At 34.2% G+C, this 27,746-nt stretch overlaps 1 protein-coding gene across 16 annotated transcripts in view; it reads right to left on the bottom strand.

Moving 5' to 3' along the window:
- LOC129718288 (neurobeachin) overlaps window positions 1–27,746 on the bottom strand; it is a 233,908-nt gene that overhangs the window by 71,975 nt on the left and 134,187 nt on the right. For 11 of the 16 annotated variants that reach the window (XM_055668902.1, XM_055668905.1, XM_055668904.1 and 8 more), the window contains exons 7-11: window positions 21,206–21,547; window positions 20,743–20,883; window positions 20,538–20,674; window positions 20,402–20,471; window positions 20,195–20,338 (exon numbers count right to left, since the gene is read on the bottom strand). In XM_055668902.1, the coding sequence (XP_055524877.1) occupies window positions 20,195–20,338; window positions 20,402–20,471; window positions 20,538–20,674; window positions 20,743–20,883; window positions 21,206–21,547 (834 nt within the window). The remainder of the gene's footprint in view (window positions 1–20,194; window positions 20,339–20,401; window positions 20,472–20,537; window positions 20,675–20,742; window positions 20,884–21,205; window positions 21,548–27,746) is intronic. The other 5 variants (XM_055668909.1, XM_055668910.1, XM_055668919.1 and 2 more) reach the window with 1 other exon arrangement.

Genomic DNA, 27,746 nt, shown 5'->3' with positions numbered 1-27,746 from the left:
ACATACACGAAGGAAAATTTAGCTACAAAATTTTATGAAGCGATATTTTTTTCAACATCCACATGGTATCTCGTGCTACATGATGCGAATGCGTATGTCAATTTTCATGCGGCTGTTCCGCGTTTACGGATGCGGATTTCTTTAACATCCCTAATTATACTGCCACTTTCATCAGTAGTTAAAGAGAGAGAATTTTGTCTCAATACCAGCCACAACAAAACTACGTTGAGGAAGAAGCTGACTGTTTCAATGCAGTTTCAAGAGTTAAATAGTAATCCAATCTAGTGGAGGAAAATTTAATGTTAATTTAAAGTAGAAGTTAAAATATTCATAAAATGACTCATTAATAAACTATCAAACTACGTTCAGCATTTTAATCAATCTCGTTGTTTTTTTTTCAAACATTTATTCATATCCCAGATATGATCACCGGCTTTTTTCTCTGGCCACAGATTTTTATTGTCGAAACACAGATTTTAAAATGGCAACTCTGGTGTGACATCAGTGGTGTCGACGGCCAAAAGAAGTTTGGTACAGTACTGAAGAGAGGAAGGACTAGTTCAAGGTCCAGTCAGACACACATGACTATAAGGATACCAAGAGGGAACTATTTTCGTCATCAACGAAATAGAAAAAAAGGTTCACTGTTAGGTTAGGCTTCGAAGAAACGCAAAAAAATAATGGCAATTGGAAACCCTGCATTGTCGGTCAAGAGCACTGACTCTGACAAAACCACTGGCGATCACAGCGCTCGTTGTTAAGGATGAAAAGTAATTCTCCAGGAGCGCAGCTGTATATTACTACTACGTGTGCCCCACTCCAATATGATGTAAGCAGACTCACATCATGTTGAAGTGGAGGAAGATGTAGCGGTAACCCCGTTCCTCCCCGTTAACCTGCAGGATTCCGTCACTTGTTTGACGTAGTCAGCAGAACCCGGAAAAATAAATGCAAAACTATAAAATGCATATTAGCACACAACCTTCTGTTATATTAAGTGGTAAGGTACGGGATCTCACAGAGCTCGCATGTGCAAGTTACTTAGGGCACTTGAAGATAGAAAGATTACACGCGCCGAACTCTCTTACTAAAGTAAACTTTTGTTCTGAAAGAAAAAGATGCCCGTGGAAGGATTTTACTTTTAATTCGAAGGAAGACAAATTTCGATAGGGGGACACTGAGCCCCCCACATCAATAGGTATTGTGCTTTTTATCTATTTCTTTTGTTATAACTCGCTTTCCGTGTGTCATTTTAATTTTGTTTTATTATTTTCTAAGAGTAATTTTTGTTTATTTCCTACTTTTGAGCTTTAACATTAATTTATACATTCTGGTTTTTTAACGTTTTAACTGCCGGAAAAATATGTTTAAATTGCTTCTGGTATCTTCGTTTTTGACATATATTACTTGTGAAGATTCCGAACATTGATTCTACAACCATGAACTATTTTACCTTCTTGTTTAACTCTTTTAATTTATTTTAATTTTAATTTAAACTATTTTTGAAGAGATTTTTCACTACGAATTTTTTTATTCTTTTTATCTCGTTAAACCGTTTTTCACCTCAGTTCCTATTGTAAACATTATAACTCTTGCTAGTAATTGTTAACGAAAATCTATGTTTTTTGAATTTTCTTTTCATTTTTATTAGTTAAAGTTCATTTTTGTGCATTTTTCACTCAGGTTCATTCATAATTCTATTAATCTCAATATTTCTTTATTTTTTTATTGTTTTCAATATGTCATTCCAAAAATCGTTTCAATTAAACATTTATAAAGTTTACCCATATTTCAGCTTCACTTTTTGATTACTGGAGTTTTCATCGAAATGTGAAGGTCACCCCAAACTTGTGATATACTGTTAGTTGGCATATTTTTTCAATAGTTAATTTTGGCAGAGTTGAATTGATCATGTTTGGTTTAGTTTCCTACAGTTGAGGACAGGATGGTATAGTGTAGAATCGTACGTGACATGGCCGTTTTGAGTGCATACATTGTTACTTTTACTCAACAAATCTTGAATAGAATGTATTAATTGATAGGTGAAGTTTTCGCCACTATTTTGGCATATCTCTTCAATTGCAAACCAGTGAAAAAATGGACTGAGAATCAGTTGAAAAAGTAATGGTTAACCAATCACGAGCACGCTGTCTGTTCACGATGCTTACCTTATTCCTTTTCGAACGAGCCCACACTATTGTGTAGGTAAAAACTGACGGAGAACAAAACCTTAATCGAAATAATTCCCATATAAATACACTTGGTTGCTCCGCTTTCTTTATTTTTCGTAGTAGCTGCGATGTTCACACTAGCGTTGTGAGCGATGAAACAATGAGTTAGACGGTCAACGACCGAGAGACAAGGTTTTGTTTCAGTCACCTTCTACCTACACATTTATGGGGCCTCGATCGGAAAGGGAGAGGAGCAATCTTTTTTTCAAGTTATGTCATTTTCCCAACTTCGCGAGATGAAAAAAAATGTTTTTGTAGGGTATCCATCTACTTCGGCAATGGTTTTCTTCGAAAGGTTTTTTTTACAATAGTCTAATGCAAAACCTGCCAAAGAAACCACTGTCGAAGTAGTCCAATGCCATATGTAACACAAATGTATGAAAAAGGAGCATCCTTTAATATTGGCAAAAAGAGGAACCGGATAGAGCTCTCGGTCACGATGCGAAACTTGAATCGTGTTGCTCCTTGGGTTGAGGCTAGAAAGAGGACGATCAAATTTATAACTTCTATTATAAATGCATATGGGTCATTCCATACGAAGTGTACATGCCACTTGGACACGACCATCACAGATTTTGTTCAAAGTTGGGGGAATTGTTCATCTACTGTCTCTTTGGTGTCGATTGGAATACCCCCCGCTCTCTAGGAACCTCTCTTTATTGCAAAGTCGCGCAATTTTAGTCAAAAACCTATTTTTTCTTTTTCTTACAATTCATAGATGTAAGATGTCCGACAAACACTAATAGATGATTTTTGAAGAAAATATACCAAGGAATCCAGAAAAAAATATAAGTTTTGACCGAAAGTGTTGCCAGATAATTATTTTTGTATTCGAAAACTAAATTTACATTTTTCGGCAAATGCAGCCATTTTCATTTTAAATTTGATAATTTCATCGTGTTTCTTGGAAGATTTCACATAAGAAACAACTATCATCCCGAGGTAATATGAGCCAATCTCGAGATATAACATTTTCACGAAAAAAGTAATAAACTTCGTAATTATTTTATTTTATTATTTATAGACGTAAGATACCTGAAAAATAGTGATAGGTGAATTTTGAAGAAAATAAACCAAGGAATCCAGAAAAAATATTATTTTTGACCGGAAGTGTTGCCAGATAGATTATTTTTTTATTTTAAAACTAAATTTGCGTTTTTCGGCCAATGCAGCTAATTTTATTTTAAATTTGATGGTTTCATCGTTACCACCTCATAGTAATATGAGCCAATCTTGAGATATGACATTTTTACAAAAAACTAATTACGAAATTCAGAACTAATTCGTAAAAATGCTATATCTCAAGATTGGCTCATATTACCACGGGATGATGAGTGATTCTTACGTAAAATTTTCCAAGGAATACGATGAAACCATCAAATTTGAAATAAAATTAGCTGCATTTGCCGAAAAATGCAAATTTAATTTTAAAATACAAAAATAATCTATCTGGCAACACTTCCGGTCAAAAATAATATTTTTTCTGGATTCCTTGTTTATTTTCTTCAAAGTTCACCTATCACTATTTTTCAGGTATCTTACGTCTATAAATTATAAAATAAAATAATTATGAAGTTTACAACTTTTTTCGTGAAAATGTTATATCTCGAGATTGGCTCATATTACCTCGGGATGATAGTTGTTTCTTATGTGAAATTTTCCAAAGAACACGATGAAATTATCAAATCTAAAATGAAAATAGCTGCATTTGCCGAAAAATGTTAATTTAGTTTTCAAATACAAAAATAATTTATCTGGCAACACTTCCGGTCAAAACTTATATTTTTTCTGGATTCCTTGGTTTATTTTCTTCAAAAATCATCTAGCAGTATTTTTCGGACATCTTACGTCTATGAATTGTAAGAAAAAGAAAAAAAGAGATTTTGAACAAAAAATGCGTGATTTTGCAATAAACAGGGGGTCCCACAGAGCGGGGGGTATTCCAATCGACACCAAATTTGGGATTTTTCCAAAGTGACAGTAGATGAATAGTTCTCCCACTTTTGAGCAAATTTGTGATGGTCGTGTCCAAGTTTGTGCTTTTTCGTGGTCACTTCGTATGGAATGATCCATATAGCAGGGATGCTGCACTCTCAGCCATTCAACGATATATCACGCTGTTGTGTGTTGCACCCTGCAGCTTCGACTAGGGAATAAAAAATCGAATCGCTGTGAAGTTGAGCTTTATCCATTTTTTTGAAGACGTTTAAATATTTGTAATGGAATGTAATGAGTTTTCATACACACGAACAATGGAAGCGCTCCTTGCGCGTGCAATTTTTATTTTTCATTACTTTAGTTAGTTACCATAACTCTAATTTTCCCCTATATTTAACATACTGTTAATTTTCGAACAAAAACAAAAAAATGTTTTCTATTTTGCCCTATCCTCTCGGTTTTTTCTTACTTTTTCTATTTTTTAAGGTTTGGTCTCTTTACAGTTCTCATGCTTTTTTTGAGCAGCTTATTTTTTCTACATTTTTCTGTGCATAAATATTTGCATGCAGGCTAAGCCAATTCAATCTATTTTTATCGGCACTTTCAGTGTATTGGCACGTTATTTTAAATGTTCAAGAAGTTTTAAGCATTATTTAGAGCTTTTCGGAATTATTAAAGGCACTGATAGATTCTGAAGCTGTAATTAATTCGTTAATTTTGTTGTTAATGTTTTATTCTTTTTTTTTCGATTTTTATCCACTTCGGTTCTATTCCATTTATTATTTAAACCAACAAGTCCTAACAAAGGTTTGGTGTCGTACACAAATTATGTAACGCTCGGAAAGTGGGAGGAGAGTTGATTCTGCGTTACTTAATGTTACATAGGGGGAGAGGGGTAGTCGAGACAGTTACGAAACTGTAATGTTTGCTCAAAATTGAAAATTTGATTCGTATTTTTCAATTATTTTTATTTTCTTTAATTTAGTAAATCTTTGAATTATCGAAAAATATCACTATAACGCTTTGATTCTTGGAATTCTAAATTTGATTCATGGAATTTTAAATTTGCTAGTTCAATTCTTCAATTTTATATTAATTTTAATTTCATTCAACTTGATTTTTTAATTATCGTTTTCCAGTCTTGCAATTCTTCAACTCAAAGTTCAAAGTTTTCAGTTCTGATAAATTCTTTAATGTGAAGCGGCGTTGAAGCCACAAATGGCCGACTTCGAGCTACCACTTCGAATTTTCGAAAGCACAAGACTCAGAGATAGTTGCCGCGTTCTTTGTGAAAACGCTGTTTTATGTTTGTTTCACCACAGCCAGTGTTATGAAAATGACTGCAAGACAATGACAGCAAATTTTTAACTGATTCGGCTCTCATTGTATTGCACAGCTCTCTCTGTTCCCCACACGTTCGGTAAACAGTCCGACAGCAACTGACGACAGCACACATGAAACTCCATACGGGCTGTTAGTTTTCATCTCCTTATGTCTGTTGGTTATTCCAAGCTGTCGTAAATGACAGCCTATAATCTTCCGACATCCTTCAGCACGCATCCGAGCGGGATGTCAGGTGATTATAATACACGACAGTAAGGCCGATGAAAGAATGAAAGAGAGATGGTGCGAAGCACGTTTTTTCTTACGTGGGGAATAATATCAACAATGGAAACGGTTTTCTTTGTATTCAATATGCCACCGGCCTGTGAAAAAGGAGAAACGAAAAAATGCGAGTCGATGACAGCCGCAGCCGATTAGCAGACTGTCACACTGAGCAAACTAGGCTGTCATGTTCTGCACCTACAGTAGAAATGGTGCGGAATCGGTTATCGATGTGACGTACATGCGCAAGAATCAGCTGTCGTACGCAACACAAGACAGTTTCTTTGCCTTGTGTAAGCTGTAGCTGTATGTGAGCTCTCATGAACAGCTCATGCATGAGGCTGTTAGGGTGAAAAGAGAGAAAAGTCGTCAGTATAGTGTCGCTCTCCAGTCATTCTCCTAAGCTTGACCACAAAAAAAGCAAAGCCTTGGTGCTACATTCCGTATCGGATTTCGACCTTCTGTTTCACTATACACAGACTTCGCAACCGACTGTTAAGTGTACAGGACAATTGCGGGGCTAGCGCTACGATCCTACTGACACTAACAGTCTCTCCCGAGCCGGGACTCGAACATACGACGACTGGCTTGTTAGGCCAGCATCGTACCTCGAAACCAGCTGGGAGATCAAGCTTGACCACAGCAAACATAAAATAGCGTTTTCAGCAGTGACGCACTAACTATTTCCCAGTCTTGTGCGCCGTTTCACCTTAATTTTATATCTCTTCAATTTTCAAATTTAACAATTTCCCATCCATACTTGAATTAACCATTCGAACTCTTCATCAAATCGCAAATTTTAAACTCAATTCTACACTTGGTTTTCTCCAAATCTGCGACTTCTTCAATTCTTGATTTTTTCACTTATCTGTTTTGCTATTTTCCAATTCCTCAATTCCGTAGCCCCTTAGTTCATTTTCAGATTGTTGAGTTGTTCAATTTTGATTGCTCATATGTTTCTTTAAACGATCGACTTAACAATTTTTGATCTATTTCCAGTTTTATGTGCTCGTACTCTTCCCTGATTGGATCTGTGTCCATGATTCTATGTACATTTTTTGTTTTCTGTTGAATATGTTTTCAAAATACGAGTCATTTCTTCCAGTTCTGCCTGATTTTTAAAATTTGCATTCCTTAAACTATACTTCTTGCCTTAATTTATGTGCAGCCCATTATTGGCTGTGTTCCGGTTATTTAAATTTCTAGTTCTAAATTACCACTTGAATGATAATATTTTGGTTATTCAAGACCTTTCCTTATACAATTTCAATTTCATTCACTTCTCGACAATCGGTCTTAGATTTTTATTTTCAATTAGATAATTATTATTACTGATTTCGTGCTCTTTATTTCGCATCACAGTTATTATATTTCCTTCTTTAATTTCTATTTATTGTTTCGATTGCTTTACACTCTAATTTCCTTCGGTAATCTATAACCTCGAATTTTTTAATTCATTATTTCTTGAATTGTTTACGATTTGAATGCTAAAATCTTCCATTTATTTTTAGTTTTAGCTCGAAAGAAATATTTTTTCGCTTTTAACGACTAGTGTTATCAACAAAAAATAACAGTTGGCAATTTCCGTAAAAACAAATCATAACCGGTGTATTGAAAAACACCCACTATCATTCAGTTTGAAAGGCAGACACACAAATTGCTCAATACAAAAGATAGAACGATACTCAGTGCAAATAACATGCACACACATAACGTAACAGTTAGTAAGGGGGTAAAACGCTGCATTCCGTGAGTGGCCTGCCATTTCCCTCCGCTATTCATTTCTATCTGCACACAGCCCGGGAAAAAGCAAACATTATGCGCGATGACTATGCATTTCACGTTCTCCGTGCCAGCGTACAAATCAATACCATCAGCGTCATCACCATCATCATCACCGTCATCATCATTATCATGCCTTAATAAGTTCCCACGTGCGTGAGGCGCGAAAATTTCAATAAGCAGGTGCATTACGAGTGCAAATGCTTTCCAATTCAACTGGCTGCCTGCCATTGCAGGCAAGCATCAGCATCAACAACGATTTGCACAGTACTTCAAATTAGTTGACGTAAGCTCAGCTCGGGATGCTACACCTTCCCCCCTCGTACCTCAATATTTGTGGGATGAGAGACCCATAGACAGACAGATGAACCGACAGACAGAACGAAACGGTGTGTGCTAAATGAAACAAATTTCATCCACCCGTGTGTGAGTTTGTTTACCAGTTGTTGCGCCATCCCCTACCGACGTTTTATTGTGCAACACGATCAAAATTATGGGGCGTTATTAATTCATATTAATTCAATAACTACCGCCAGGAAAGCCGATGTTCGCTATTGCGACATGCGGATTGTGGTAAGCGCATCCATTCGCCGGTGTTAGTGTTAGTTTTTTTTTCATGACACAAAACAGCAGCGAGACGTGAGGATTACCATGGGGGATGCGACTGAACTCGACTCGTTACGGGAAAACTTGCTGAAATTTTATTTATATTTCATTTGCTAGCTCCTGCACCCTTGGGAACTCGGATGGTGGTGCAGCAGCTTTGGGATAGACTAAAAGTGGGTGGAAAGTCGGTACGGTTTTCCTCGCAGTAACACTCGGGGGCGATGGTGATGATGAAAGTGTGACAAAGTTTTTTTTCTGACAAAGAATTGACTTTTAATTAAGATAATTTATCATATGGTTGTAAAAGTTTCCAGAACTTTACCTGTCTTTTAATTATAAGTTATTATTAGTTATTATCTATTTTTGCGATCATTTTCAGTACTTGAAAAAAAAAATGAATTTGAAAATAAATAAATAGGAATACTTTAAACATTTTATTAGCCCTCGGGTAATTGAATTGCAATAAATGTTACGGCAAATGTTTCGCAACATTGAGTTTTCGGGCTAAACCATAAATAAAATCACTTTAAACTATTCTGGGAGGAGAGAACCTTTTTTTGTCATATTAGAGTGTGAGGCTCACAGCATCTTTTACCTTCCGGAAACCATCTGCGACGTCATTAAAAAGGGACATATCAAAGACACTAACAACCGAGAAAAATACAATAACAAAAAAAACAACAACAACAACAAAGGATCCCAAAATCACTTCAATCTTTCTAAATGAAACCACATTTTCATTTATTCATTCTTATTCAAATTTCACAGAAAATATATACGACGCCTCAACCCAACCAGCAGGCAGGCAGCCCGAGAAGCGTCCAAGCGAGGCGCATAGGAACGGATAAACAATTCCACCACCAGACCCCCTCTGTCAATCCGTCCGCGCGGGCCAGTGGACGAACGACGCCCCCGACGAACAACGAGGGCGGCTAATCCCATTTGCATACTCGACGCCTACCACAAACAACAACCCAAAAGTCTGGCAGTGTCTCCTTGGTTGTGGAATTCATTCAGTTGGGTTTTTTTTGCTCTCTATTTTTGGGTTTCCTCCCCGGTCCCTGGACAAAAGGACAGAAAATGAAGAGAAAATGGATCACTCATTCCGCGCAGCGTCACAGATGACAGGCAGCAACCCCGTGTGACGTACAGCAGACGAGGGGTTTTTTCAGTTTATTATATAACAAAGTGCAATCATGTCCACCCAATTTTTCGGGTCCCTTTCTGTGTGCTATTTGCGTCATTCCTCGGACTTTCGCGTACGGTGACGGACGTCGATTGGACCACGCCGGCAAGGGTTGGTTGGTTGAAAAACACAAGCGATCAGCAAACCGAGCAAAGAGAATGTTTACGAAGGATTAATTTCCACCGAAATTTTATGCTTCCCCGATGAACTTTCCAGGGTCTAATCGGATAACTTTATTCAGAGTTTACGTGCCGCAAGGTAGCATTTTATGACCAAATAATTTAAAAAATGAAATTCAATTTGAAAACTAGCAATCAGACACCCCCCAAATTACACTCAACCTAAACACGACCCATTACAGTTGGCGGTGTTTATTCATCTGGTCACAGTTTATTGGCAGAAGCTTGAAAACCAAATTGGCAAATACACCAGCGCGCACACACAAACACACAGGCGCGCGACGGCGACTGATTCCGGATCGACCGAAAATCAGTTTATTTGCGTGTGCTTCCGGGTGCAGTAAATACGCCCCTCTTCCCTTCACTCTGACAGAATCACGGTTCGATAATCCTGACAATGTAATCGGCGGTGCTGGTGCTCTCAAAAGAAGCGAACATAAAAACCAAACCCGGATGAACGTTCTATGGGGGCAATAAATTCAGCGATCGACAACAATGACAGCCCCTGAAAAGACAGGCTCATAGGAAGGATTTCAGTTTGACCGATAGAAAAGTCATTTTTTTCTGTTTGTTTAAAAATTACAGTAAGTTTTCCCAACCTCGAATGGGGAAGCGCGAATGTCGCGCTTTTTGAATGCGCTTTAGTTTATGGTGAAAAAAAAAAACAGCAGAAAAGACAGTTTAATCTCACATCGACCCGAATCAAAAAAGGACAGACAGGCAGATGTTGATTGAATGACACATGGTGATATGACCGAAAGATATGGAAATTATATGATAGCCAAAAGGTAATCATGCGTGAGTTTAAGGTATTAACACTCAACACTTTCACGAAACAATGAATGCATGCAAAAAAATAACGGTCAGATGATGTGAGAAGAAATATCGATACCAACACAACAACTCTTATAACATGCAACTATATGAAATATTTTAATAATGCATCCATAGAACGTTTATATAATTTGATATAGTATTGTAACATTTTGTTTTTCTTTTTTTAGCATTCGACCGATTATTCGGTCGTTCCCGAGTTGAAAATTCCCATCATCATTTTGAGACAAAAAGGCCTTCTTGAAACCCTCGTTCCGCTGTCCATATGTTGCTGATCAGAAAAGTTAGACAATAATTTAATAAATTTTTCAAGATTAGTAATTTTACATTTGACAAAATATTGAAAAAACGAAAACTTTTAATCCAAACTGAACGTTCGAAAAAAAAATAAACATGTTGCAGGTCATTTCACTATGATCTACCTTTCGGTTAGCAATATAAAAGCAGTTGTTTTAAATTGCTTCCTTGGGGCACACCGAGATATCAATTCGAGAACTGTGAGAACAAAACGGCTACTGTTGTTATTCGCTTATATCTTACAAATATTATAAAAAAATTGGTGTTAAAAATAAGTTTTGAAAAATAACTCTAAATGAAAAACGGATCGACTAGAACAAATTAGAATCTTGAAAATGCATTCGAAAAATCGAAATATGACGTAATATATAATGTTTTTGATAAATTCATTTTAAAAGAGCTGAACTAACTAAATATGTCAAACACACATAATAAAATCAATAAAAAAGTTACGGAAAAAAAATAAAATTGACGGAAACCTAAAAAAAGACCGAAATCTGATGAACCCTAACATCAGTATACGAAAAGTAACAGAAGTCAAATATGATATAAAGACAAAAAAAAGAAAAAAAAACAGAACTAATTGAAAATATGTATTCAATTATAAAAATGTATGTTGAACCATTTTAAAATATGAATAAGCTGAATTAATTATTAATCATGAATATATTGTAAATAAATAGGAAGAAAAAACTTTGGAAAGTATTATTTCAAAAAAAAAAAAGCAAAACAAAAGTAAAAACAGAAAAAAGGAAACAGTACAATAGCAACAAACAAACTACGAACATAGCAAATACACAAAACTCATAGAAATAATCAATAATCAAAATGCGAAAATAAGTCGACTTGATGAGCACATTTTCAAAACGTTTATAAATTGATTGAAAATGTGCAGAACAATAAAGAAAAATGAACAGGAAAATAAACAAAATTGCTCGTAAGACCGATGGGAAATTTAGCTGAAATACCTTAAACAAAATGAAATGAAATAAAAGAAAACAATAAAACGTGGGCACACAATTTTTTCACCACAGATACAAAATTCTCAAGAGATTGTCACATGGACATTGACATAAATTCATTTGAAAAATAATACACAGAAAAAAACAAAAGAAAGGAAGGCACCTTTGAGCATTCCCATTACCATGACGTGATAAAATTGATATTTCTATATCATCAACGAAATTCTCAGAAGCTTGGAAAAAAGTACTATTATCATAGAAACGCGCAAAAAGAAATTAAAACGGTTGCATCGATTTCTAAAAATAAAAATAAAGCGAGAATTACTCAACAGACAAAAAAAAAGAACTAGAAAATGAAGTAAATGTATTCCATAAAAAAAAAAAAAAAACCCGAATAATAACCAAGTGAAACACAACAAAAAGTTTCACAATATATTGCATTTTTCACCAAACTAACGAAAAACCAAAACAGAAAACAGCTCAGTATTTAGAAACGGCAAACTGAGAGATTGGAAAAATAGGTCAAATATTTGTGGAAAAAAAAAATATTGAAACTGGAACACACACATTAACTGTAATCATTATTAAAAGTGAATAAAAACAAAACAAGAAAAACAAGCAAATAAACTAGGGAATAGTAACAAACATACAGCATATGAAAAATAAGATAATTCAAGCGAATATACAAACACCTCCGAATTGATCGTTGAAATAAAGTTAAAATTTCAAATAAACCTCAATGAGATAAGTACTTTGATAATGAGTTGATTTGGTACAAAATGTGCAGAACAATGGAGAAAAATAAAAAAAAAAAAAGAATAGAACAACTTTTTTATAGGAACGTCAACTTTTATGTTTGACTGAATTAGTCTTAAATATATATAAGCATATAAAATATAAAAAGCACACAAAAAACTTCGGAGCAATTTTAATGAAAATGTGATAAAAATAACAAAAATTTATTAGGTTTAAATAATACTATAAAACAGAAGCCAAAAAGAGTTAAAAAATCACTCAAATACATACTAATAAGTTATACAAATAAGAAAACATAAAAGCAAAAATGAACATGAAAGAGCTGAGGAAATAAGGATAGTAGTAATAAAAAAGAGATAATTCAACAACAATATACAGTGAGCATTAGTAAAATAAATCACAACATAGTCACTATAAATTACAAAAAATGACATGTTTTAACAATTGTATAATAAGCGAACAAGCAAAATAAACAGTTTAAAAATCATGATCATCAATTTAGCGACACAAAAATAAAGAGAAAAATAAAGAACGAGAAATACTTTATATACATAAGTAAATTGATTTGAAAGTTCAATAGCAAATGAATAATTCCAAGAAACAAAGGGCAACGATTTAAATCGGCAATTTTTTTTCTGGCTGAAACTTTGCACAGGTATTCTGAAAGAAACACTAAAAATGTTGTTTTGTGCTATTGGTATTGTTTTTATTCACGACTAATTTTTGAAAAGGACGTATGCTAAAATGGTATTGATAATTGAAAATACTTCTAGAGCCAGGACCAGGGCTCTACATTTTCGAAACAAAACAATGAAACTGATATACTCGCGCTGTCATTTCGAATTGGAACAGTTTCATTTTCACTTGATTCCTTCGGCTACCGTCAACGAATCACTTCTTTCTTTCTTTCCCTCTTTCTTCTTTCGGATCATTTCAAATGAAACTAATGATTATTTCATTCGACGGAGAGAAAGACTCTTTCCTTTCCTTCAGCGTCTCAATTGAAATTGGCACCGCATCGCGTCGTTTGATGGTAATTTTCTAATGCCGCAAGCCGTAGTTATAACGGCTCTGGCATCCAATAAATACGTTACGCTAGTCCGATCAATATTTCCTCCATATATATGCGTGAAGTACTGTACCCTAGTAACAATATTGGTTTTATCACAGTTTTATAGCACTCAATACAGCCAAAACAGCGCTATAAATCTTTGATCAGCGCTCATTGTCATTTTCAATTGAGAATCATCATGTAAGAGTGATGGTGATAATCTCCGCTTTCAATTGAAAAGCGATTGTATCGATTTCAAGCCCTTCAGTTGTCAGAATCACAGCAAGAGCTTTCGACTGGGTGTCATGTGACTCACGAAGTGCTCGAAAATGATACAAAAGCATTTCAATTGAAAGCGACGGGTCAAAGCGTCACTATAAGCTGAAAATTGTAAAATTGCAAGGACAGATGGTTCGATCGGTGTGACATCTTCGGCAAAGTTGAGGGAAACAGTTTTGTCCTTCCGAAAAAAAATAAACATCAGGATTCTTTTTTAAAATAGAAAATAATATCTAAGCTCAGTTTCTGAAAATTATTTTTTATCAATATAAATTTATACGAAGGATTATCTAAACAGCGATAATTGGTTGATCATTAAGAAATGAAAACTAGAACTTTCTAAAAAGAAAGCAAGATAACGATAACGGCCTACGGTCGTTAGAGTAAGGAAAGAGACTGAAAAAAACTAGGTGTCACAATCGTTGTTGTCGTAGACTAAGTTTACCTCCGCATCTCCACGACTGTGACAGAGAGCAAGGGTTGTGTTGCCGTGGTAAGTGGCTGAGTCGGACAGAGTTGCGCGCGGAGGTAACTTATGACGAAGACGAGCCTTTTTTTTTCAGACCTATACGAGCGATGCGCGCGAATGCAAGTGTTTGAATATTTGTCTTGTTTGGAAGTCAATGATAATTTTCGACAGAAAAATCCCAAACAAATATTGTTTTCACATTGTTTTACGGTGTGTATTTGTTTTCAAAGGACAAAATTAGTATCTACAGTTTTGCGAAAACAGTATACCGACCGAGCGGATCGTTTTGGCTCGGCTCAGAATATTTGATTTATAAGTTTAATTTCTCCTGTCTCAGACAACCATCAATGAGTAGCTAACATTGTGTAGGTTTTTGAAAAAATAAATTTTTTTAAGCGGGATTTTTAAGATATTTTATTTTGTAATTATTTAATTGTTTTTCACCTGAGTAAATATTTCTTTAAAATTTCAAAGAAGATATCACACCAACTAAATAAACCGTTATAGCCCTAAAAAAATATTTTTCCTATAGTTGTAACTTTTTTAGTTTTCATTTCTACATGATTAAACAACTATCAACGTTAAGTTAACCTTCCGTAGGTTTAATATCAAAATAAAAATTGATTAAAACTTTTTTTCTTCTCACTGAGATCAAACTTTTTTGACAGTGTATTTTTTTCCGAAAGGGCAAAACTATTACCTACAACTTTGTCGGCGACCTCACATCAATCAAACAAACCGTTCTCGCTCTAGAAATATTTTTAATCATCAATACTACTTCCACATAACCCCTTTTTAAAAATTAGTGACTCAAAAAAATACTAATAGCACGAAATGCTATCATCAGCCTTTTGAAACATATGTGCAAAATTTCAGCCAAATCAAAAAAAGTCGAGTAAAATTGTCGCTCTGTATCGCTCAAAATTGCACAACTATAAAATTAACGAAATACACAAATTAAAATGAACATTAAATATCACAGAAACGACCCAGCTAATAGCTGCAATCTTCTTTAATAAAGAAAAAAAAATACGAACATGCAAAAAAAGTCAAAACAATCAATATCAAAACCATTATGACATATCACAGGTGGGACTCGATTATCCGGAATTCCGTACTCGATTATCCGGAATAGTTTTTTTTTTTGCGTCTTTCTTATTTTTATTTTTAAATTTTACCTTTTCTATCCCTTCTGGAATATTTGTGTCCATTTCTGTCCCTTTCGGCATGTTTGAGACATGTCCGAGAAAAGTGAAATCAATCAATGGCTAGTTAAACTTTTTTTTCCTACTCAAAATTTCAGCATTTTTTCCATAAAAATAATTTCTGGCTACGAATCTGCAACGTACAAGTGAAATAACAAACGAAAATAATTGTTCTAGGTTTGCTGATTGCAAATTTGAATAATTTTTTTGCGACTCGATTATCCGGAAAACTCGACTATCCGAAGTGCACATTTTTTCGAAACTCCGAAGAATCAAGTCCGAACTGTATATATGAAAGTAATTGAACTCAAAAAAACTCAGAAAAACAAAAAAAAAACAAATCAGGAAGAATAAACAGTGAAAACCACTGGCAAAAAAGTAAATGTTTTGATTATTTATGTTCAATGGCTTACAAAATATAAAAATTCAAGCAACGAAAAAAATTCATTGGTATAAACAGGCTTAAAAGCGGTCAACACTTAAGTTTGATTTCACTTCGTTATAGTGCGTCGCGGTAGGCTTTCGCTCGTAACTGTTTAGCGACCGTCGGCTCTCGCACGAAAAACAGATGGTCGATTGACATTCGCGCATCGAAGAGATGCCTACTGTCATTCGTTTGAAGATGTTATTTTGTTTTATTTCTGTCTACTTAGTTCTAATTCTGTTGAAAAAATATTATCACAAGATCAATGAAATGGGTACCATTCCGAAATCTCCGCACACAATACAACGTAAAATAAACTGAAATAATTTAAATTAAAAATTTACACAAAATAGACAATGCAACAATTTTTTATCTTGGCTTCTATGTATGTTTTCCTATGTAATTTGATGCAAAAATATTTTTTTTCCGAATTTGGACCCATTGCAGCTTTAAGAGCAATAATGGCGCCATTTTGAATTTTTAAGAAATCGAAAATTTTCGATGTTTTTTTGACACCATATTATTTTAAAGCCAAATATCAAAATTGTAAGAAATTTTCCACATATTACCATCTTCTTACCCATCTTTATAAATAGTAGAAAAAACTGAGGTCAAAACGGCGATTCTGCGAAAATGGGTTTAGCATGGTTTTAGTATGTTTCACAAATCAAAATAATATCGAATATGGTAATGCGCTAATATCTAAAAGAGGCAGTCAAATTAAGTCCTATATTGAGTAATAAAAGTCTCAGAAATCGATTGGTAGGTGTCTGATCTACGTTAAATGTTAGCACAGTGCATAGTGGTACAGAACAAAAATTTAGACGGAAATGTAATTTTTGATAAAATTTTGTGATTTCAGATCCATACTCTGTAAGCAGAAGTTGCTTGTTATAAGCTGGTCTGCATTTAAATTGAAGTGAAAATCAGGATGGTCCTATAATGAGTGATAAAGCGGGAAAATGTTATATTATTTTCGATCTCTGGAGTCATCAACAGAGTCCTCATTAGTCAACTTAAAAGACAAAGAAGTGATTTTTCTTGCAAAGTTATCTTTAATGAACTTATCAACAACTTGACTGAACAATAAATATAGTAGTTTTGCCAAATAAAAATATATAACTATAGAAATTTTACTTTGAGCAGATTCAAACTAATTTTATTCAATTTGAAGAAATAACTTATCTCCATTTTTTAATAAAAAAAGTACACGAGCTGCTCTTCCAGATGAAACCAGATGATATTTGATTAATTCACCCCATCAGTTGCGTCTTTCACAGCTTCAAAAGTCATCTGAACACATCACTACTCACAGAAATTTGAATTGAGAAAAAATCGAGCAAAAAACTGTTTTTAGAGCCAACTGAGCAAAGTCGCTCAAATTCAACCAATTCAAGAGCAACAAAAAAAGTTTTCGTTGACAAAGTTACTTGGAATCAAGAGATCTACAGCTTGACCAGAAATAATATACCACTTTTCCGCAAATAAAAGCTTTAGTTGTTTTATGTCGCTGATTATAGGATCACCCCAATTTCCACCTTAATTTAAATGTAGACCTATTTACACAAGCAACTTCTCCATAAAAAGTATAGCTCTAAAATCACAAAATTGCATCGAAATTTTCATTTCCATCTAAATTTTCATTCTGCACCACTGTGCAGTGGTACGAGAGCTTAAAATCGTGAACTTTTTTCATTTGTTCTCCAAATGCTGGTTTTATTAGAAGAAATTTAGTACATAAAAAGCCTTAGAGAATGACAAGTTTTAGTTCAGAGCTCTAAGCTTTTCCGTTTTGCACTTTAGAGGGACGGAGTCTTCAGCAAAGTGGTAGATAACGTTGACACAAATAACTTTACCGAAGACAATTTTCTTTTGGCTCCTCTTATTTGAAGATATATTGTCTCAAATTATATTAGTCCTTAAAAATGTTGTGTTTTTGGATATCTAGAATACTGTAGCATTCAAAACGTACTGTAATCTGGGGAAGCACAAACAATGGTATTTGTTTTATTTTTTTTTTTGGTATTAACTCGATCTTAGTGGAAGGTACCTTTTTATGTTTTCTACAAAGTTGTTTGCTTGGATTACATTGTCGACGTCTAAAAGCCACAGTTCTAAAAAAAACTAATTTTAAGGATTAGTCTTACATAAAGTTATAAGAAAAATGTCTTCAGCAAAGTTTTTCATGACAGAACTATCTATGACTTTTCTGGAAACGTCACTTCTTTGAAGTGCAAGAATTTTTAGTTACATTTTGCAGCACCGAGCAACAGAGCTCCGAACTAAAACTTGTTGTCATTCTTTGACACCTTCCACCTAGTCACAAAACATTGAAAAAAAAATCAATTTTACCCCATTTTACGGAGCTTATTGGTTTCAAAACTTACTAAAAACATTTATTCGGAACATTATACACCCCAAAAATAATTTTTGTACTTCAATTTTGAAAAGTTACATTATATCGTGGTTGTCTTATATCGAGGTATGACTGTATAGCAAATTTGAGCATGAACAGAGCAAAAAATATTTTTTTAAATAAGACTCTTTTGCATGAAGTTTATGTATGAATAAAAACAAAAGAATTCATACAAATATGAAAATGAAATATTTATGAATTCAAATCGGAAAACGTCATAAAATAGATAAAAATTTAATCAATTGATAGTATGTAGAGCGAAAAAAATTTACCAAAATTGATATAGCTTTAAACAAAGATAGAAAAACCGTCAGAAGTTGAAAAATTATATCACAAAGAATAACTAAAAGTGAATTACCTCGAGAATTCGAGAACAAATATACATGACACATTACAAAGAACAGATTCAAAGAGATAACAAGATTCACAAAACATTACGAATTGAACAGAAAACTGATTAGGAATTGAACAGAAACAGAACATTAAGAAAGTGAACCAAGATAATGAACGAGAGTAGATAATAGAATATTAAAAAAAAAAACATAAGTCTATAAAAATATATTAATAATATTTAAAACCAAAAAGAATCAAAGAGCCAGAATTTTTTTTTTTTTTTTTGATAAAAGATGGACAAAATAAATATTAAGACGTCAAATCATTTGAAAATTTAAAATCGACAGGAAAACTTTAAAATCGCAGCCAAATTGAGAACATGAAAGAAAATATAAAATCCGTGAACACAATTTAGAATCGGAATAAATCAAACCGATAGATAGAACAGAAAACCGAATAAAGTTTAAGGAACATTTAAATAAGTTAGGAAAATAAGCAAAATAAATTTATTTATATGAAAACTGCTAATGAACAAGTACCAGATACAGAATAAATAAGTTAAAAAAATTAAATATTGAAAAAAATGAGGGAAAAGTATGACAAAATCACTTGCATTTGAATTGTCACATATTTTTACATGAAAAAGTCAAACATAACTACCATAATTCTGTAAAACATGATGACCAAATGAATGTAATATATACAAAAGGATAGAGTTATTGGAAAACACACTAAAAAATGCCAATGAAAAAAAAATAAAAAAAAATAAATTTCCAATGCATACTAAACAGGAGTACATAACAACCAATATTTTTGAAGAACGTAAACAATTTAAAAAATTTGATCCTAAATAAACTTGTATATTCAAAAGCAGCAAAACCTGGAAGCTTTCGCTTTTTCGATGAAAACTTTGATTGAAACCTCTAATTATTTCAGTCAATTTTTACTATTACTTTTTCGTGAATTTTTTCAAGTGATAATCTTGTTTGACAAAAACAAATGAAAAATAATAGTAAATAATTTTTTCGGGAGTATTTTCTGCACCGAAAAAGATTTGTTGGAAATATAGTAGACCAAAATTTGATTTTTTTCTGAGAAAAACAAAAAGTAAAAGTTCTGTGGAAATATTACATAACTGTAGAATACATTCTCAAAGATCAGCAATTATATGGACAACGGATTACCAAAAATTAAAAAGTTCTCTGCAATTATTGATTTGAGTTTCTCGAAGCTGTTATAATCTAGTTTCCGGCTGCAAGCTGCCGAGAGACAGTGACAGTAAATGACTCTTCCTGTTCTAGAGCACAGGTAATCTGACCGCTAGTTCACTGCGAAAGGAAAGCGATTGTGGGAAACTATTTACAGTGTATTTTTGTGCGTGTGTTGCACCGTCGCTTGCTAGAACTAGAACTACCGCTCGGTGAACCATCTAACGAGAGAGCGAGACAGAAAGAGTAGTAAAAACGACAGAGTGTTCGTTTGGTGCGGTCCGTAAGCAATTTAGCGGGGTGTTTGTGTACGTGAAAGACCGTGATTCGAACCGAATAGTCGCATGGTAGGTTTTGTTCTTCTCTCTACGATTTTTTTCCTAGCAGCGATCAAGGGACTGTGGGCGTGCGGGATCGGAAAGGCGACACGTACCTGTTTCAGCAGCAGGTCCGAGTTGGCCGACAGACAGGTGACCAGATACTTGGTGAGACTCAGAAACGATCCGAGCACTTCCGAGGTAAGGTGATCGCGCGAGGAGCGCTGCAACATGAACGAGATCACCAGAAAGCCACGGTTCTGAGAATAAATTAAAAGAATTAAAGTCCAGTTTAAAGTCTGAGTTTATTGAGGAAAACTCACCTGAATCATGTGCTGTTGAACGGTTTGTGAGCTCTCCACCAGTTCACAGATGAATCCGAGTAGTTTGGCGCTGAAGCAAAAAAGAAGAGAAACGTTGAGAAATGTAACACTGGAGAGGCTTCGCAGTTCTACATACCACAAAGTGGGGTCCTTTTTGACATCGGTTCCCTCGTATGGCATATCCAGCTGTGAAAACAGCGGAAACAGTACCTGAATGCCGCCGATCGAGTTGAGCGTGCAGTGAATCGAGTGTGTGACCACTGCTTTGACATCCTAAACGAAGACGAAAATACCTTACTCACATTCTCTTAGCATTGAAAAGAACCATTAAAACTACAAACCTGAAGCATGAGCGAATGCGGTGTATGCACAAAAAAGGATAGATTGCCCTTTGGGGCTGATTGTAGACACAGTTGGCCATCGGTTGCAACGGGATTGTACATGAAAACAATTCCGCTAGACAGTTTTCCGTCGTACAAGACCTGAGGACGTGAGCGAAAGTCGCGATTAATTTTGCTGCTTAATCCACATTAAAAACTACAATAAATACTGACTAACATTTTTACGCTAAGATAACTTAAAATTACATTCTATTATAGGGAAATTATATATGCTACCATGCATAACAATGAATATTTTGACACAAATACCCCTAGCGTTCCCAGCCAAGCGGGACACAAACCTTTCCTTCCTTTTGGTTTTTTTTACTTGACGAAAAAAATGTATTATGAAAATAACAAGCACCAAACTTAAACGCTAACCGAAACCCGTAAAACTAAGGAAAACACAAAAAAGCATGCTTACAGATGCAAAATCAAACTGTTCGCCTAAGGCATCTAGCGCTGCGGCGTCGCCGCCGGTGGCAGACCCAGCCACGGCTCCGGCAACACTGGCCGCGACGACGCTGCTAACGCTGGACGTCAGCGAAGAGGAACTAGCGGAACTAGAACTAGCGGCGGCGGTGGCAGCAGCGTTGGCGGCTAAATTCCGATGGATGTTGGATTCGATCGGAGCCGGCGGCGTTGGCGAGAGGGACGATGCTGCGGCGCCCATCGCCGACAAGGACATCAACGAAGAGTCGTGACTCACCCGCTTGTGGTTGTCCGGTAGGTTCAGGTAGCACTCGTTGTCGAACCGGAACTGGGACTGCGCGTGGTGTTTGTGGTAGGGGAGAAAGAAACGATGCAAGATGAAAGTTGGCTTGAAATTTGTTTTATATGGTTTTCCTATGATAAACCTGTGACTGATCAAAAATTATGTTGAAACATTGAAATATAACAACCCTAGAAATAAAAAACAGTACAAGAAATTTTGGGTACGTATGTGATTCCGATAAAATACAAAATCCAGATATTTTAAACTTTCTGAATCCAGAAATCTTAGGAAACAACAATCTAAAACCTTCAAAATCTTTAAATCTTGCAAACTAAAAGTCTCACATATCCAAAATCTTGAACTCGTGGAAACCTGGAAACTCAAATTCCTTAAATCTAAAATCCTACAATATTACTATTCCTATTTTCTAAAATCCGCTAGTTTTTCCAATTCTTAGAACCCTTAGTATCTGAGAACCTAAACCCTCAACCTTAAAACCTTGCATAGTATATTCATATCTTGAAATTCCATAGACAATAAAGAATCGTTACTCCTGAGATAACAGAATCAATAGATAACAATATCCTACGCTATTGAAATCAAAAATCATTGAATGTCAAAAAAATCCAAAACCTAAAAATTATGAGACCCACAATTTAAAATTCTTTGTATACTAATTCTAGAAACCTGTACCTCTCGAATGTTAAATCACTAAAATTACATGCGCTACATGCGGAAAGCGGAAATTCCAAAATGAAATGGAAATTCCAAAATTCCAGATTCATAAAGTTCTTAGATCTTCAATACCCTGAAATATCAATTTCGTGAAAATCCACGAGTACGAAATCTAGAATCTTTAAAATCTTGCAAACTGTTCCATTACTGTAACATAAATTCTGAAATCCCAAAATACACCAAGGATTGCAAGAACCTAAATTTTCAAATTCTGTGAATCTGGAAAATTTTATAATTTCAAAACCCAAATTCTCAACCTCTTGTGATCTAAAGTCCTTAAACTCTAATACTCCTGAATCCTAGAAACGTAAGTCCTCTAACCATTTATTAAAATCCTAAATTTGTAGAATCTACAAGTAGTTGAAAAACTGAGAAACATCCTAAGGTACTTAACACCATGACTCCTACCTAAAATTCTGGTATGCTTGAATTTCGAGGTTTGTACAATCTCGAACACTTAGGCTGAAATTCCGAAAGTTCTAGCATTTTAAAATTATAAAATCGCAATATAATAGAAATACAAGAATTCAGAAATTTCGAATTATAAAAATCATCAAAACACAAAATTTATTACCAGATATTTTAGTCACCGAATTCTAGAATCTTGCACCTCTGTAATTTAATTTATCAAATCTTGAAAACCAAACTAATTTACTAACAAATAATGAAATTCAATGTCCTAGGATACTTCAACCTTAAGAGATTGGAATCCTGAGATATGAAATCCCTAGAAGCCTAAATTATAGAAGATCTACTAACTGAAATTCCCAGTTTACGGAATTCCAAAAACGTTAAGATTTTGAGCTCCCGAAAAAAGTATATCTTAAACTATAGGAGTCCCAACATTGATCCGAACATCCTGTAAACATTGAATTCAAAAAATTGGATTTTCGAGGCAGGAAATATAAAACCATAAAACTCTAAAATCACGAGATCCTGAATTCATAGAACTCTGAGAACCTAAAATCCCAGAATGTTAAAATCCTGAAACCCGAAAGTTTCACTTTATGTCTCAAGGTTTTGAAATCTTTGAATCCATAAATGTTTTGATAATTTAAATATTCTGAGATCCGAAAATCCTAAGGTTATAAAAACCTAAAGTACGAGAATTCCCAAACTCCCAAAGTCCTAAAGTCCTGAAAAACTATAAATTTTCAAATCCGACTATTGTGAAGTTAGGAAACATCCAAAATTCTAAAGTATAAAATTTCTGATATGATCAAAATTTGGAATCCATGAAGTTTCGAAGTGTTAACTTCCTAAAAATCTGAAATTCCACTTTTTCTTTTTTTTTAATATTCAAATCGTGCAATAACGAAATTCATAAACTTTGAAATAAATAAATGAAGGATCTCATGAATCCAAACCTAGAAAAGGTTTTTCATAAGATAATGATGTGGAAACCGCAAGATTTTAAAATCCCAACATATGATATGCTATAAATATGTAACAAAAAAAAAACAAAGCATAGAAGATCCTAAGATCCTAAGGTACTTAAAACCTGAAATCATAAAACTCTGGAATGTTTTAATCATAAGAAATTCAGAAATTCTAAGATCTCACAATCATAACTGTTCAATCTAAACAGCAAAATAAACAGTAACTAAATCGTTAAACCCTAAGATCCCAATCCTGATAAGCTCAAATTTCGGGGTTTATACAACCTCAGACACTTGACCTGAAATATCTAATGTTTTGGCATTTCAAAGTTATAAACTCGCAATTCAATCCAAATAGTTTAATTCAGGAAACTCAATATCCAAAGATTATAAGAACCAAAAGTTCAAAATATATCTAGGAAGGTAAGAATCCTAGACTCTGGAAATTTTAAAATCCTAAATTACAAAATCTTGAAAACTCAAATCCATGAAGTCTCAAAATTGTAGAGATCTGAAAATCCAAAAATCGTAAAATACTAGCATACTCAAGCCTTATCGGGCAACTATATTGGCACCAATTTTTGCAGCCATCGATTTTGGCCGGAATTTGGGTAAAGGCAATTCACACTAACGCTTTTGATATAAACGGTTAGTGGAAACTATATTTCCACCATTTTTTTTAAATTTTTACGACTACGTATTCATGATTGACTGATAGATTCTGTGCGTGATTTCTATAGTCGATAAAGAGTTAAGTCATTGAAATCCTAAGTTATGGAATCCCGCAATTAGTTTCTAGATACTTGGACCTCCGATGACAGAAATCCAGGAACCATAAGATGTTAAAATTCTGAAAACATAACCAAAAAAAAATCCTGAAACATGAACCAATATCGTGAAATTCTTAATATACAGAATCCAAATCCTCGATCCCTATAATAATCTATGCATCAATCTTTTCACCTTGAAATCTTTGCAAACCGGAATACCGAAACCCTCAGATGCTAAGATCATCAGGTCTTCAAATTCTGAAGCATTGATGCCTAAAACCATAACATTCCGAAATGTTTGGAAATATATTAAACCTTGAATATTTCATCTCTAATTCTCAAGATCTGAGGATTTCAAAATCCTACAAAATATTTATTTCGTAAAATCCCTAACTTTGTAAAATAATTAACAGCGAAATCTTAGAATCCCTTAAAAATGTTTATAACTTGAAATCCCAAAATAAACGAATCTGGAAAACTTTTGAATCATAGAAATATAACACTGATCGACAACATAAAAAAGAGCATTCCAAAAGCGCAAACCGTACAAAAAAGATTGTTGCTATTCAGCCATCCCATAAAATTTAGAGCCCCTAGCCATTACTAAACGGGTCAACTTACGTGAGAGTGTCGTACAGAAATCGCTCGCCAGGTTTGCCGCTTCAAAGTTATGTTTACGAGGAAATTCATTCAAGTCTCTGGAAAAAACGATTATGACACCGAAATTCACAGGAATGGTTAAATAGCTATAATCATTCCTTTATTTTTAGTTTGAGCTCTTGGAGTGCACCTGTGTTGACCAGTGTTATCCGAAATACTTGAATCATAGAATGAAAACCGATCCCAAAATCTAAATTCTTACAACCAAAAATTCCTTATACCAAAACACCTCATACTTAGGGACTCAAAATTCTAAAATCCTCCGATCCTTAGAATACGGAAACCCGAATATTTTGAATCTCAGAAGTCTAAAATTCATAGTTGAAAAATCTCGAACTCCTTGCATCTAGAAGCTCTAGAAGCATACAGTGAGGTATTTTTTACACGAGGGATACAGACCGTGCAAAAAAACGCGTAATTTAAATAAAAAATATAACGCAAAAAACAAGGAGAATCGTCGTAAAAAAACAACTTGTAAAATCAAATCGCGCAAAAAAAGTGTGAAAAAAGAGCCTACTGTATATTCAAAAATACTGGTATCTTGAAATGCCATTAGAATCACGGAGTTTTTGAGGTATGATGTTTTTAAATTCTGACTGTCGTAAATTTCTCAAAGCAAGTCAAAACGCAGGATTGTATCGCGCCATAAATTTCCAATAACGTATTTTAACTCAGAAAGCTAAGAGTTGCCGAATCTCAAGATCTTGAATTTATCATAATTCTCTAGAATAGAAAATAACCTGGCATTAGATTTGGATTTTGATCAGATTTAGGATTTAGGCTGCGTTCAGATTGAGACTGGACTGGATATATTTGAATTTAGGTTGGATTTAGGTAGAATTTGGATCGGATTTGGCCTGGATTAAATTTTGGATTGGGTTTAAGTTGGATTTTTATTGGAGTTGAATTGGAGTACTTTAAGATCGATTAATAAATCCAATAGACTCGTGAAATAAGTCTATGAAATGATGCAAATCCGCAATCCTTAAAAATAAGTCCAAAATTTTTGAAACGCTTGAATTCTACAATATCAAAATATGGAAATTCTCAGAATGGCACAATTCCCTGATCCTAAAAACCAAAACTTTCACAGTCTTAAAATCATTGGATCCTGAGGGGCCATCCACATTTCGCATGAACAAATGTTTGACGTTTTCGTACCCCTCTCCCCCCCCCCTCCATTCTCACTTTTAAAAGTTTCGAACGGACCGAGGATATTCTTCAAAGCCCTCCATTTGATGTTAAAATTCCACATATCCTGCGATACTACAATACAAGAAAAGATACCCCTTGGATACCCCCAGGTCGATAATCTTGAAATTCTAAAATCTGTAAATAAAACAGCACTTAATCACTATGAGATTCTGGAACAAAAAAAAATTGCACTCCTAAAATTATGAAATCCTAAAATCCTAATATATATTCTAAGATGAACCTAAAATCGTGGAATCATCGAATTCAAAAAATTTTGAGCTATTATAGTCTCAGCAAAACCCTCGAATACTCAATTTAAAAAATAGGTAGGTACTCAAAATCAAATGTTTCAAAATCACAAAACTCCCAAATCGTGAGACCGAGAATCAACTCCAGCCGCCATTTTAACTCCGTGATGGTAGCTTCCGATTCCTGGTAAACAGCCAAAATGGTGATCAAATGCCATCCTATCTTAGCATTTTCAGAAACAGGATGATCCTCAGAGGCTAAAAATCCTATCTAAGAGCAATATCGAATTCCAAGATGGCGACTCCGGTTTCAGGAAAATAGTAGTATTTAGCCAATAATTTTGATGCTCTCGTCATTTTGGAATCCGAAATGGCGACTTACAGTTTCTTTAAAACAGCCCAAAATCGCAAAATGCCTTTTAATATGGTCATTTTCAATCTGTGCGTTCTTAGAATATTGATATTGTATTTAAAATGACGATTGAGGTATAAGAAGTGGAATGTGACGTAATATTTATTCTTCAATTCATTCAATTTCTAATCAATATAATATAATAAATACAGAAGAATATAATTCCGAAGATCTTTAAACTATAAAACCTTGGGATGGCAAAGTCCCGAGAAAATCCGACAATTAAAGGTCCAACAATAATATGAACGTTCAACTCTGAGATCTCCGAAATCCTCGAATAAAAAACCCAAAAAAATGCTTATATTATATTACAAAGAAATCCGAAAACGGTTGAATTAAAACATCTTGCAAACATTGCAAAGCTCTTTAAGTCCTATAAACTTTAAATCTCGGGATCCCAAGAACCAGAAATTGTTAAATACATACGTTCAGAAATCCAAAAATTCAGAGATCCCGAAATTTCAAACTGCTAGTGTTTTAATAATCTTGAGAATATAATCCTGAAATGCCAAAATATCAAAATCATCTGGAATACTTTTCATCCAATTTATAATGTCAAAAATACTTCAAGATAATGAGATCTCAAATCTCCGAATTTCCTAATCCAAGTATCATAACATGCCAAAGTTTGAAATTTCCTAGAAACGAAAATTCCTAGAGTCCTGAAACCCGAAATCTTAAAACTTAAATTGAAAAAAATCAGTGTCCTAAAATACTCGAATCCTGCAGTATTAAATACATAGCATTTGAAAACCCTGAGTTTTCAGATTTCTAACAACTTGAAAAACATCGACAAAACCATTTCATATGCCATTTGCATATTTGACATTCAGAAATTATTGATCTCGTCAA

This window comes from Wyeomyia smithii, chromosome 1, assembly GCF_029784165.1.
Source record: "Wyeomyia smithii strain HCP4-BCI-WySm-NY-G18 chromosome 1, ASM2978416v1, whole genome shotgun sequence".
NCBI classification, from domain to species: Eukaryota; Metazoa; Arthropoda; class Insecta; order Diptera; family Culicidae; genus Wyeomyia; species Wyeomyia smithii.
This window is presented reverse-complemented; position numbering and strand designations above follow the sequence as displayed.